The 14,015-nt window shown below is 36.6% G+C and overlaps 1 protein-coding gene across 4 annotated transcripts in view; it reads left to right on the top strand.

The window, feature by feature from the left end:
* The window catches only part of ASCC3 (activating signal cointegrator 1 complex subunit 3), a 261,720-nt gene that overhangs the window by 13,971 nt on the left and 233,734 nt on the right, over positions 1–14,015 (top strand). For all 4 annotated transcript variants that reach the window (XM_074538569.1, XM_074538568.1, XM_074538567.1 and 1 more), the window contains 3 exons: positions 801–944; positions 1,634–1,784; positions 5,521–6,104. In XM_074538569.1, coding sequence (XP_074394670.1) covers positions 855–944; positions 1,634–1,784; positions 5,521–6,104 — 825 coding nt within the window. In that variant the 5' untranslated portion in view covers positions 801–854. The remainder of the gene's footprint in view (positions 1–800; positions 945–1,633; positions 1,785–5,520; positions 6,105–14,015) is intronic.

Here is a 14,015-nt window from a genome sequence, read left to right as displayed (position 1 = left end):
AAATAACTTTGAGAATAATTTTAGTAAAAGGCTTGGAAGAAGTAGAGTTTCAGATGGAGAACAGCTGTGTTTTGGTGCATAGATATGAGCCTGTTCCACAGAGGAAATAAAACTGCACGGGAATAAGCTGTAGTTCTGAAGAGAGGCCTGCTCTAAGTGTGTGTGCACTCCCAGTTGTGAGATGAAAACATCCCAAGGCATAGTGTGTTCAGTTTTCTGGTAGCCTTTTTTATTCCCTTTATTTCTTCTAATAGTTCAATGCTATGCCTTTGACAGTCTTTATTTCCTGTCATAACTTTCTTTCCCTTTTTTGCGGGTTAAAAATGGCTAAGCACTTGTCAAGAAAGATGCCTCTCTGTGCATCAGTGCCAGAGGCTGTTAATGACCTGAGAGCTCCCAGCATGGGCTGGCTCAGAAATCTTCCCGTAGGTTGTAATCACTTACTGCTATTGGGAGCTTAAGTTCAGTTACATAGATTTCACTGTAATACTCAGTGTTAGGGATGCTAAAGAAATAATTGCCACTTTGCCTCATTGCTGGTAACTTTTATTAAGGGAGGGGAGAAAAGAACTACCTGCTGAGTGACCTCTGCATGTTCCCGTGTCTTGCCTCTGCTCTGTGCCTTTCACCTCATTTTATTTAATTTTGGTTATCATTATTTTAAGAGATCTTTTTTTTTAACTGGCTTAATTGAAGTTTGAGCCAAGTGCTGCTAGCTCGAAAAGGTCTTTCAAGTTTATGATGCAAGTTTGTATTTATAACATTAATAAAGCCGTGTTATTTGTTTTGTTCTCATCTAGGTGCTTGAACTGGGATTTGATTTCTCCTCCTATGGATCACTGAATGAGTAACAGATGGCCTTGCCGCGGCTGACAGGCGCTTTACGCTCCTTTTCAAATGTCACTAAACATGAGGATTACAGTGAAGAATTAGCTGACTTAACGGTAAAGCTTTTTTTCTTTCACAAAGCATAGCTATAGTAAGAATCATTTGTTTTCTTCATTTGCATTGATATTTTATAAGAGTAGGCAAGCAAGAAGGGCAGAGTGTGTAAAATTTCCTGTACATTCCTTCATAGTGTCCTCACTCAAAGTCAAATTTGCTGTGGATTTGTGATTTGTATTTAGCCCTTACAATCATATGGCAAAACTTGCTTGGTTGTGTTAATTTGTCTTTCAAGAAGTTGGGCAAGGCTGCTTTTAGCTCTGAGCTTACATAGAGCTGGGAAGCCAAACATTTCCCTTCTAATATTAAATTCACTGAATTTAGGTACTTCTTTTTCTTCCTGAGAAATAATGCATTAAAGCAATAGATGCCTTGTGGGAACCTGTGAAATGACTTTGGAATCTTGAGAACTGTAAGTCTCTTGAAGTTGTAAGAGTTTGGCTTTATAGAGGATTTTGCTCTGGAAAGAGTAAATTAGTGAGAGAGTGTGTTTGCTTTTGTGTATCTTTTTTGTGTATACACTCAGGAAAGAGTCTAAACATCAGATAAAAGGAAAAGTGCTACCAGTCAGTACTATACACTGACTGAATGCAATTGGAAGGAATTGATTTTATCTGGTGTTTAATTTTAAAGCAATCGTCATGTATTAATTTGAAATAAATTTACCCCAAATATTTTGCATTTTTAGACTAAAAGATCCAAACTACATGCCCAGTTGCTGAAGTCTGATCTTACTTGGAAGAAGATAATAAAGTTTGTTGATGACAATTTGGACAAAAAAGAATACCAAACTGTAAATGGTGATTTAAAAACTATCTTACAAGCTGCAAAACAAATAGGTATGTTTTTGTTCTTTAGTAGTCTAATCATACATTGTTTTATGTGGGGGTGGGAGCAGGTTCAAGTTGCTTTCTGCCTGCAAACTTTACTGGTGCAGGTTTGGTTCTACCTCGATGCCAGTTTTTCCCTATAATAACTTTGAAACTCCATTTAATCTGATGCACATATGCACAATTTGGCCTTCTGTTTTATTTTAAGATTCCATTGTTATATGGATATTCTTACTTGTTTGATAGTATTGTTTTGTAGAGTGTGGGAGGGTTTGTGATTGACAGTTATTAAGCAAAACCAACTGTTTCTTTTGGAATAGCAGTTCTCTAAGAAAAGAACAATCCTGGTGTTGTCTGCTTTAATTCTACATAATTGGTATAATGAAAAATTGGACTGCTGTGCTGTGCAGGCCGATAAAAATGAAAGAAATATTTCCTCCTTGAAGTGTTTGGTGTTGAGGAGAGAAATAAAAATATATTGCACTCGTCTGGAATTAAACTTCTAATACTGAAATGCACTATGACAAAGAAAATGTGAAAACTTAGTTTTGATTGGAAATTTAGTTTTTGGTTGACAGACTAAAGCTAATGCAGCTTTTAGCAAAATTTTAACTTCATCAGCTCATAAACTGAGCGCATGGCTCAAGCTCTTGCGGTCACATATTTAAGGATTTTTCCTTTAAATCTTGTAGGTATATTTTCTCCTTTTCTGATTGTTTTTTCAAATATCTTTAATAGAAACATCAGTAACAAGACAGAGAGAATGAATGAAAATAAATATATTTGCCTGGTTTTGGTACTATAGACCAGAGATTTTTATTACAATACAAATGTTAACCTGCCCCTCTTGTACTTCTATTTCTTGACCATTTATTTGAAAATACCTGGTAAATTGAGAAAGAAACCAATGTCTAAACACAGGCTTTCAAAATGGGCTAGGCAAGTTATTCATGTCCAACATGTGGTGGTAGTCAATTGTGCTGTACAATTGCAGAAGATGTTGTTCAACAAGTTCTTAAGCACTGCTGAGTTATTAGCACCTCCTGGAGAATTTGGGATTTCTTCTACAGTCCTTGTCTGCCTGGCAACGAAAGTTTAGTGTAACAGCACTGTTAAAATATGATGTATTTTGTTTCCTCCGTGCCTTAACGAGAGACATTAACTAGAAAGAATCATGCTAAAATGGTGACTTCATTGCAAATAATTTCAAAACCATTTCCTTTGAATCTCTAGACTCACTCAGCTTGCAATAAATTTTACAAGAAATTTCATATTGCTTAAAAAAAGGGATAATTATGTGTATGTAGGAAACCTAACAAAAGACGAGTAGGGGATATGAAATTCTTACAAAGTAATACATTTTGGAGTTGATATCTGTCTTCTAGAAAAGGAAACCAAAGCAAAACACAAACCACATTTGAATGAAACAGCAGAGCTGTAGTTAAGAGGTTCTGGGTTAGAATTTCCAATTATAACTTTTACAGCAAAGCTGAAATCAGTCTGCTTTGCTGACTTCCACTTGCTGACCATCTGCTGTTTCACCTGTTAAAAGTGCCTTTGTGGAATTTTATCAGAATTCCTTTTACATTCAGGCACTGGAAAAGCCAATAACCTTCCCTGTATTTGCAGAGCACTGTGCACAAAAAAGGTGCAGATGTGACTGGGCATTAGGTAAAATTAATTGGGAAGCATTAGGTGTAATAATATTGTATTAATTATTTTATTAATTTATTATTGCTATGTAATACTGTATAACAATACTGTCCAACTCTCTGGAAAATTGTGGAGTTATAGCAGTTTTGGGGTTTTCTTTGGTACACAGAATCAACTGGCCACAAAGTCAGAACAAGTTATCCACACATTAACATATTAAAGCTATTAATGGTTGTAAATGGCTATTGCTTTCTTCAGAAGTGCATTTTTGAGTGTTTCTCAAACTACTGACAGTTTTAAACTCTTGTTAATACCTTTAGTAGACTTTTAACCTCCTTGGGCTGCAATTTAAGCATGTGGCTGCTGTCTTTCTGAGCCAGGCCCCTGGGGAGGGCCACTCTGCCCTAACTCGGGTACCTCTCCTTCAGTGCACGGATTTCAGCTGGCACTTGCAACACACAGGGCTTGAGGGGAAGTCATGCAAAATGGGGATTGAGTTTGTAACAGCTGTCAGTCCAGAATTAGTAGAAGTATCTATTATCCATCTGTATTGATAAGAGATATGGATTGAGAAAGCTGTTTTAAATATCCGCTGTGTATGATTTAATCACAAGTGGTACTGGACTAAAATGTTGGCTGGCAAACAGAAGAAAATACCAAAAAGAGTAGCTTCTAGTAGTGCATCTCTTTGCCATCTTGTCTGGTTTATTTTGTTGAGATGGAAGGAGTAGTATTTTCTCAAGAGATGCTTTCACAAATAGGAGATGTCAATAATAAGGGAGAAATACCACACAGTAAACCTAAGAGATTTTTCTCAAATGCTTCAATTTCTCTTTCAGTTTAGTAATCTTTACTTCTGTTCTGAGACAATTGACTCTAAATAATAACATGCATTTTTATGGTAGGAATATATGAGTGAGCTTCATGCAGGCAAACTGCAAGTTTTTAGATGTAAGGTTTTTTTGTGCTTCCTCTATAGCTAATGCTAAAAGGGAGGGGCTGAACCACCTTTTTCCTCTGAGACCTGTGTACATGTCTGTGGTATGTGTGTGTGTCTATGTCATGTATTTTCCATATGTAGGTATCTAATTATCTTGTAAATATCACCTCCAGTCCTCTCCTGGAACTTCTCAGGTTTTCAAAGTGCACCACAGGAAGATTCAAGCTAAATAGTGAATTTGTAGCCACCTTAATTTATTTTAATATATATTGAATTTCTAGCTACTTGGCCTTGTTCCATCTCCCTATGCTAGAAGTTTTGCTTTTTCCTGTTTGATTGTGGGGAAGAAATCCCTTGCTTTTTCTGGTACTAAGCCTAATCTAAGTTGAATCAATCATAAGTAAAAAAAAATTGTAAGTTGTCCTCATTTAAAATGAACAAAAGCCCCAGTATGCTGGCTGGTTTTGTTTAGGTTAGGCTTGGTGACTTTAAAAATGTTGTAGTAGTGACATACTAGTTCATCACATGGAGTTTTCCTTATGTTTTCCTTGACTACCTTTGTGAATATTTGTGTGAGAAGTAAATTAATATTTTTATCTAATAATATATTGTTTATTTGCATAAATTATATTCTGTAGATAGAAATCTGAATTCACACATTTATTTGCTTTAAATTTTTTGAGCAGTTTTTCTAACTTAGCACATACTCAGAAGTAATTCTACTGGGAAATACTACAAGGATTCAGTAATCCCCAGCTGAGTTCTTTATATTTATTCTGTTATGAATATTCAGATTAGGCAGTGAATAAATAGTGAGACAAAGTGGAAATTTGTTAACATTAAATAGCTTATAAATATACAATTGTGAGTTTAAGACCTCTAGCATGTTTTTTTCTCCAGCTCAGAGTGATAAGAAAGCTTTGGTAATTCTTACTATAAATTTTTAGTATGTAGAAGGATAATGAAGACAGATGCTTTATTATCATATACCCTTTGTAATTCAGTACCTTGCAACAATTCTTACGTGTTGTGATCTTCTTTTGGTATCTCTGCTGATGAAGCTTGTGGCAAGAATTTGAATACAGTTATGTTACAGGTAATGAAACACTCTTAGTATTAAGTGTATTCAGTTGCATTTGTTTTTGTTAACAGTTGGAGCTGAAAATGGACAAGAGGTGATTGAAAGCGGAGCTGTTTTTCTTTTTAAGACATTTCATGGGAAAGAATGTGTTGGCCATGATGAGACAAAGGTGATCAAGCAGATGTTTGGGCCATTTCCATCATCGTCTGCTACTGCAGCTTGTAGTGCCACGTCTCGGATTGCTTCTCACTTCCCTGAAGAACAGCTTAGAGCCCTCATACAGTTGGCTGAAGAGCAAAATGGTGATAACAGAGTGCTGTTTGGTAAAAATATAGTGTTTTCATTTGACATGCATGATTTGGACCACTCTGAAGAGCTGCCTGTGAATGGTGAGACTGACGTGCCGAAAAGTATAAGCTTAGACTATAACAAGTTTTTGAATAACCAGCTGAATCACTTACAGAACTATTGTGATGAGAAATCTAATATCAAATCTTTGGAAAAAATAGATGATTCTTTTTTATGGTGTGAAGTTGGAAAGTACCTGAAGGAATCTCAAGGAGGTAACCCTGGAGGGCCAACAACAGAAGACCTCTGCTGCACTTTGTATGAGATCCTTGCTTCTACCAAAAGTGCCGATGAACTTCAAAATGAGGTACAGTAGCACATTAACTGTACTGCATATATTTGAATGCCACAGAAATATACAATAATTTCATTTTAGTGTATGCCATTATATTTTTTCCAACTGTTGTCCATGCTTTTTTTAAAAAATCTGTCTTGAGAAAAATCTCATGGCAGCATCATCATTTACCACAGAGAAATTTGATCTAAATAATCTCTTTCCCCCGCAAAGGACAGGATATTTTTTTGTGGCCATTTGCTCAGAGTCTCCATTCATTCTTTTTAAGCAGAACCCAGTTTAAGCTGCCTATAAAAGTGTGAGGAAATTGCAAGGACAAGCTGAACTTTTTTGGGCAGGTTTCAGCTCAAGTTTCAGAGCCTCCCTGTTGCTGGAAGGCTGAGCAGGTGGTGCTACTTTAAAATTTTGTCATATCACGTCTGTTCCTTTTGGTGAGGAAAGGAGGTGGCTGGGTTTGTTACAAGAAGGACAGAGAAAATGTGAAGGAGAGGGAACAGTTGCTGGAGTTGAAAGATAAGCATAGCAATAGAAGGGGGGAAAAGCATGATTAAAGCCTGGAGAAGATGTTTTCCAGGTGTGTGCACAAGAGATGATTGGATTAATCTAGGGAAGAATTCCTGCAATTTGGTAATTTTTTTTCTCTCTGCACTTTTCTGTTATGTTTTACTTTATTTTTCCTAACTTGCCTTGCTTTCCTTCCCTGAAAACATCCAGTACTTAAATTCTCAAACTGAATTTTCAGAAAGACTCTAAATAAATACCAAAATGCAACTCATAGTAGGAATAGACAATCCCATGAAAGACAAGATAGTGAAAGTTTTCAGGAATTTTGCCATTGCAGTTTCAGATTTTATTCTTCTTAATAAAAACAGTAGGAATTAGACAAGAGAACCTGTGTACTTCATTTTAGGTTTAGATAACTATGTACGGATATCTAATCAGTGGACCATATTTTGGCTGTTATTTGAGCTTTCTGGACATGTATGTTTTGTTACAGATCCCAACTATAAATGGAAGTCGATCTAATTTCTTCTGCATTGAAGTATATTTGAAAAATAATATCTGAATACATGTCTGCAAACACTTTCATAGTTTGGGTGGTAATATTGAGCGAAGACATGTGAAAATGGAAGGCTGAACAGGTCTTGGATAGGAAGATTGGATAAAAAACTTGCATGTCAAATGAAACACGAAAAAAGTGTATTTGTGAAAGGAACCTGTAGTTTATTAATTTTACAGTGATAAACATTTCAATTTTTTTTTTTGATTAGTGACTGAAGACATTTCCAATATCATTATTGGATATGCAGAAATAATTCCATACTTCTGCATAACTTAATGCATCCATACTTCATGCCTACTTAATGCCTTAGTTTAATTTGTAAAATGTTAAAGAAAAAGCTCTAAACCTTCAGCTTGAAGCAAGAAGAAATAACTTTTTTTTTGCAAATTTATGATCATAATGGATTGCTAAATCATTTGGCAGAAAGTTAAAGCTATCAGTTTTTATGTAGGTCACCAATAAAGACTTCCTTTCCATTAGTTCCTGGAACAAAGAATTCTTGGCAAAATATCTGATTTGATGGCTTTATAAAAGTTTTAATTTGATAATATGAAAAAATTGTTTGCCAGTGAACTGAAAACTAACTTAGCAAGAATAGCTTCTTCAGTTTGCATCACTAGAGAGGTAAAAAATTTCTTCTCTGAAGTGTCTGAAAACTGCATTTTATTTAGGATTTTTATAAACTCCAAGTAATGAAAGAAAGATCTCCACATTCTCATGATTTTGGCCCCTTTGTTGCCTTTTCTTGCAACACTGGTATTTTATTGTTCATTGCACAATGTGAGGGTCAAGGAGGGAGTACAACAATCTTGAACCTGATCACCATTTGTTAAAAGCTAGCTGGCATTTGAATTGTGCTCTCTGTAGGCATAGTCATGACTTGAAAATATCTTCTGGGCTTTGGATTTTGCTGTCACTTAGGGATTTTTTTTTCTTATTACAGTAATTTTGTTAGTGCCATCATTAAGAACAGATGGTGCTTTTAGACCTGAAGATAACCCATTTCTAGAGCTATGTCAGAGGCTTGCCTTGTGAGATGGCATAACAAATTGATTGATCAGGAATTCTGAACATCTGACATTTCTTGGTGGAACAAATACAGGCTAAACTGTCTGTGAGCTACAAAATATGTTTTTTCTTAATAAATAAAAAAAAAAACCCTAAAAACAAAAACAAAACAAAAACCCACCAAAAAAAAAAAAAAAACAAAAAACCCCCAAAACAAAAAATTAACCTATTGATATTAAAGGATAAGTCTTCATAAATAAAAATCCACATCTATAAACCACATTTTTATGTTTTAAAACAGGAAGATACCACTGTCTGTTTGTTATTAAACAAGAAAATAACATGATTGTGGTGATGCTATTGGCAAGTGGACTTCTGTAAGACAATTTCATGTGATCCCTAAAAAAATGTTATTGAGGTGCCAGATCACATTAAGAAGATAAGCAGTTTAGATAATTTATGAGGTGGTGTTCTGTTTTTGGTTTGGTTTTTTTTTTTTTTTTTTTTTTTTGCAGTGTATGTATAGACACACATACACACTAGTTAGGTTTTTATCTACTTAATGAGCTCTACAAGGAATTGAAATTAGTTGCTTTTTCCAGCAGTGTATAGTTGATGTTTAAAATGGTTGGTGAGGTAGAAGAAATACTTTATTTTTTGTTTTCACTGTGTGAGAACATTCCACTTTTCCTTTGGGACAGTTTGTTTATCTGGCATATCACTGGTGACTCTTAATTAGAGGCAAATTGATTCTTATAAGTGGAGTGATATGGGAGTTATAACTTATTTTCTAAGTGTTTGGGACATGTGCTTTTCATTGGGGACATAAAGTCTAGTAGAGCTAAATGACAGCTACACTCTTCACAGTGTGTCAGGTTTTGTTGATGAGCATATGTATTTTGTTGATGGCAATGATGCAGTAACAACATCATTATTTAAAAAGAAGAAAAAGCTGATAACCTGCTACAGAGTTTGGCCAGTAACTGTCATGGGTTTTTATTTTTATATTTGATTAAAACTTAGTATTCAGTGCATTCCTGAATTTCTGAGGGCCCTCAGTTTCCAGTGTATGATGAATGAAGACTGGAGCCATCAGAGAGCATTTTGGCCGCTCTGCCACCTAGTACCTTCCAGGGTAACCAGAAAAAAGTTGGAAGAGTTTATTCTCTCTGATTAGACCATGCTATTCTTAAAGGGCACGTGTCTTTCTTTTGTGAACTCTTGCCTAGTTTATCTGCAAAATTTTTCAGAATTTTGTTTTGGAAATAATTGTCTATATTTTTACAGTAAGGCAGAGGTACATTATCTCTTAATCATAACAAAACAGGGAGATATTTCCTGTAAAGAATAAAATAACTAGGAGAAAAAAAGGAGATGTAATCAGAATTGTGTTAAGATCCTATTAATACAGCATCTATTATGAAAAACTGTGCATTTTATTCTTCTTGGGACAAGGCAAGAGCTTTGCCCAAATAAAATTAAGAATATTAATGTCGCTTAGCAAATTAGATTAAATGGTGTTTCCCAGACAAAATCACTTTAAATGCTGTATAAATCACCTGAAGAACACTAGGCTAAGATATGAAACAGCAGAACTGTTTCAAGAAAACTACATTGTAAGCAGTAGTTTGAGTATTATGTAATCGTAGTTATATTTACTTATCTCTATATATAATGCATTTAATTGCCCACTTAAAAGGCCAGGCATGAGGCTTCTTTCATCTGCTTTATGGTTGTGGCTGTTTCCAGCTCTCTGCATGAAAAGGTTAGCATGTACACATACTGGGGTGTCCAGGGCTTCTGTCAGTAAATACAATCCAGCTGCTTTGCAAACTGTCATGGTGTGAAGAAAACAGTTTTTTTGTTTAATTCCTAAAAATAATTCAGTATTCATCGCTCCTTCCAAAAATGTGAGATAAGTTTTCTTCCTTGTTGTCATAAGCACCCACCTGTGAATAGTCAGGTAGTAAAAACTACAGTAAGAGGCCAGAAGGTAATAATGTGGAGTTTGAAGGTTCTCAATCCTTCCTTCAAGGCTGAAAAACATTAATTTCACATCAAAATAGATCTGAAATCAGAAAAGTATGAGTAGTGTAATATAGGTTTTATATGACGAATAAAAAGAGGTCATGAGTTGGGCAGCACATCTTCCTGTATGTATTCCTTATTAGTTCAGTCCAGTAATGTGCTCTTCCTTGGAGCTAAAAGGTTATTGCTTTATTACTGGAATTGAGTTCTTTTCATACTTATTTCAGAATGGAAGTTAATAGATTATTTTTGTTGTTTCATTAAGTAGGAATTTTTTTTCAGTGTAGTGTTTGTGTGCCTCTGAATGCTTGATGTAGCAGCAGATTTTTGGGCAGTTTTCCCCAGTCTCTTCTAAGTGGACCCCTGTTGTCTCTCAGGCTTCTGCATGCAAGTTTTCTTTAGCTGCCTTTGTCACTGGTAGCAAGGTAATGATTTTTGTTTCTCCACAGTGAGTTCATCTACATTGCTTCTGTTGCCTCCCGTTAATCCCACCACAAATGTCTGCCAACATGCTTTGTTGGTTGAACCTGTAGATGCTCATGGGGTCAAGAACAAGGGGAGCTTAACTAATTTGTCAATTCAGTGAACTGACAGGAAGCTCCTCTGAGTCTGCCACCAGCCTTTTTGCAAAAGCACAGGGGAGTAAAGGAAAGCAAAATCTGTTTAAACTTTCACAGACTCAAGCAGGCATCTTTTCTCTCACTGATACAGTATCTTCACCTGAGGAAGACTCATTAACAAAAGAATGGGGGAAAATTCGTCCCAACTTCTCCCCTGAAGACTGCTCCGGAGTCTTGTTGCCTGCCTGTTTAAAAAGAATCCTTGTTTTTTGCTTTTTGACTTTATTCAGGACTGGTTTTATGATCACTTTTCCTGTGCTGTTATACAATTGTCCCTTTTTTTTCTTAAAGCAATTTTAAAAATAAGCACCAAAAAGCTGTTCTTATAACTTCCTTTCCAGGTGTTCCTATGCCTTGTAAACACTTCCTTTCCTTTCATTTAGCCTTCAGGCAGTTCCTTGCCAACTTTTAATTCTTCTATCAACACTCATCTTCACAAGTTTAACAAATCCTCATATGGAAAATTGCAATGTTTTAAATGAAGTTGAGATATGAGACAACTGCTATATATTCACTTTCTATAATGAAGTGCTAGACCATATGATGTATCTTGATGTATCATGCCCATGCTATATTTATGCCATTTGCCAGTTACCCGAATGTCTTCTTGATTCTTTCCCAAATGTCTTTAACTTATCTCAAATCATATTTTCTTACGCACTGTGTTACTGCCCTTGTAGATGTGTGATCCCTGGCCTACAATTTCATGTCAGTTTATGAAGATTTATGAAAGATTACATTGCACTCAAGTTGTTTTAACAGTAAACTCTGAATTTCATTCCTAGCTTTGGTGCAATCATTTTTATATACACACTCTTATCTTTAACCACTTTATCCTTATATCTAAAATAATATTTTAACTATAGGAAAAAAAATTGAATTTTAATTTTAAAATGGAACTGAATTAAAGTATTGTTAGTAACTTTGAAGAGTCAAAATTTTCCTTTCAAAAGGGAAATTTGTACTATATAAAGGGACTTAGATAGTGAAGTCAGCTGGTTCCTGGAACTCAAAATGGAAAACATGCCTGGACACCTGCAAAGGAAAATACACTAAAATTATTTCCTGATGTGTGGACATGAGCCATTAAATAGAATCACAGAACACTGCTTTGGAAGGGATCTCATGGATCATTTGGTTCAACCACTCATGGCAGAGGTGTGGTCTAGGCAGGATGGCTCTGCAGCCTGCCCACCTAAATCTTAAAAGTGCCCAATGCTGAGGAATCCACCACATCTCTGGAAAAAGAATTCCAGTAACTGATTTTTCTTATTGTGAAAAATCTGCCTCTTGTGTCCAATAAAAATCTTTCCATCACTGACTTGTACCTGTTGCCCTGTCCTTTCCATGGGGATCCTTCTAAATAGGATTCTTGCATCTTCTGTGCAAGGCACCCTTTCAGTGCTGGAACACAGTGATGAGGTCTCCCCTCAGCTTTCATTGCTCAAGGCTGTACAATCCAGTTCTCCCAGCCTTTCCTCACCTGGCAGGCTTCCCAGTCCTTGGATCATATTTGTGGCTTTTCTCTTGACTGTCTGTAGCCTTCCCACAACTTTTAATATAGAAGGGACCAAGTCTGAGCACTGCATTGGTGTGGCCTGCCAAGTCCCAAGCAGAGTGGGAAATTGACTTCGTTTTCTGTGCTGGTAATGCCCTGGTGATCTCACCCATCATCCTGTTGGCTTCTTTGCCGCAGCAGCAACGTTCACTTGTCCGGTTTTCGGCTGTTTGAAGGGCCTGGAAAGGCCCGGGGTGGCCTTGGGACAGCCCGCGTATCGAAGGACGAGAAGAGGCTTCAGTTCTTCTTTCGGTTTTTATGTTTATTAATTGTTTATCTAAAAGATTTTCTTTCGGCCCGACAGAGCTCTGCTCAGCAGCCAGCCATGAGCACACTGTGCTGCCCTCCGGACAGCCACCTATCTTTATACCCATGGTTACGTGTACAATATTTATCATTTTTCCCCAATACCATTTATTCTTATTGCCCGGTGCACTTTCAGTAATGACCAATCCCAAAGTGCCACCATCACCACAGAAGATGGAGAAGAAGAAGAAGAAGAAGAAGGACAGGACACGCCCCAATTCCTCCATCTTACTTCTCTAAACCCCCCTGTACAGAAATCCTAAACCCTGTGTCTCACCCTCTAATTAACCAATCCCTTCACTATTCACCCCGGTGAAACCCTCCTATCCTCATACAGGTGTCGTCTCCTGTGTAGGATCAAAGTCCAGCCACCAGACACTTCTGGAACATTCCAGGACTCCCGAGCCCCCCAAGGGTGGTCTCGGTGACACCTCAGGACTGAGGTGCTGAGATCCCACATTCACTCACTGGGCTTGTTGTTCACCAGGAGCCCCAGCTACACTTGTACAGCTCTGCTCCCCAGATGGATTGACCCCAGGCTGTGCTGCATGCCTGGGCTATACTTGTCCTTGTTGATCCTAATAAGATTTATGGATTTCAATGTGTTTTCTTGATACTTGAAAGCTAAGTTGCATTTCTTAAACTGTATATCCTTCAGCCTGCAGCAATGATATTTTGTTTTTAAAAATTCTTCCTGTCTAAACCCAAAAGTAATGGACAGATTTGGCAATAGGAGTAGCAGCCTTCCAATGCAGCTTGCAAATCATTGGGCACATCAGTCACAGCAAACTGGGACTGGTCTGTGTTGTTAGTTCTGATCATAATGGTACCTAAAGAGCCTGACAATGGATAATATTGTTATGGCCCTTCAGGACAGTTGACCTTTTTTTTTCTAGAAAGCTTTTTATCTTTTAATATTGAGCATGGTACTCTAGCAACTGATGAGTTGTTAAAGATTGTAAGAGCCCTTAAATTTTTCTGCATAATGTTCACTGTTATGTTTGCTGGATATTTTGCAGGGAAAACTCTACTTGGTATTTCACGGTGCTTGCAAGAAAAATTATATGTGGTAAAGCTGGGTAAATAGCACCTTCCCCTGTCATAATTGTCTTTCAAAAAGCCCCACAGTTCTTAGATTACTGTTACCTACTTTATCTGATGCTGTCCTTTCTTATTTGAACAATACACATGCACACCCTGAATCTGAAAAGATTTTAATTGAAAAAATGTTGATGTTTCATCTCAAATGGCAGTCTGATCATGACAAAATGTGTGTCTAGGTTTTGATCAGTATTTGCCTCTTAATCTGGAGAATATGTGGATTCCCATATCTTTTCACA

The sequence above is a fragment of the Zonotrichia albicollis genome, chromosome 3, assembly GCF_047830755.1.
Source record: "Zonotrichia albicollis isolate bZonAlb1 chromosome 3, bZonAlb1.hap1, whole genome shotgun sequence".
Classification (NCBI taxonomy): Eukaryota; Metazoa; Chordata; class Aves; order Passeriformes; family Passerellidae; genus Zonotrichia; species Zonotrichia albicollis.
This window is presented reverse-complemented; position numbering and strand designations above follow the sequence as displayed.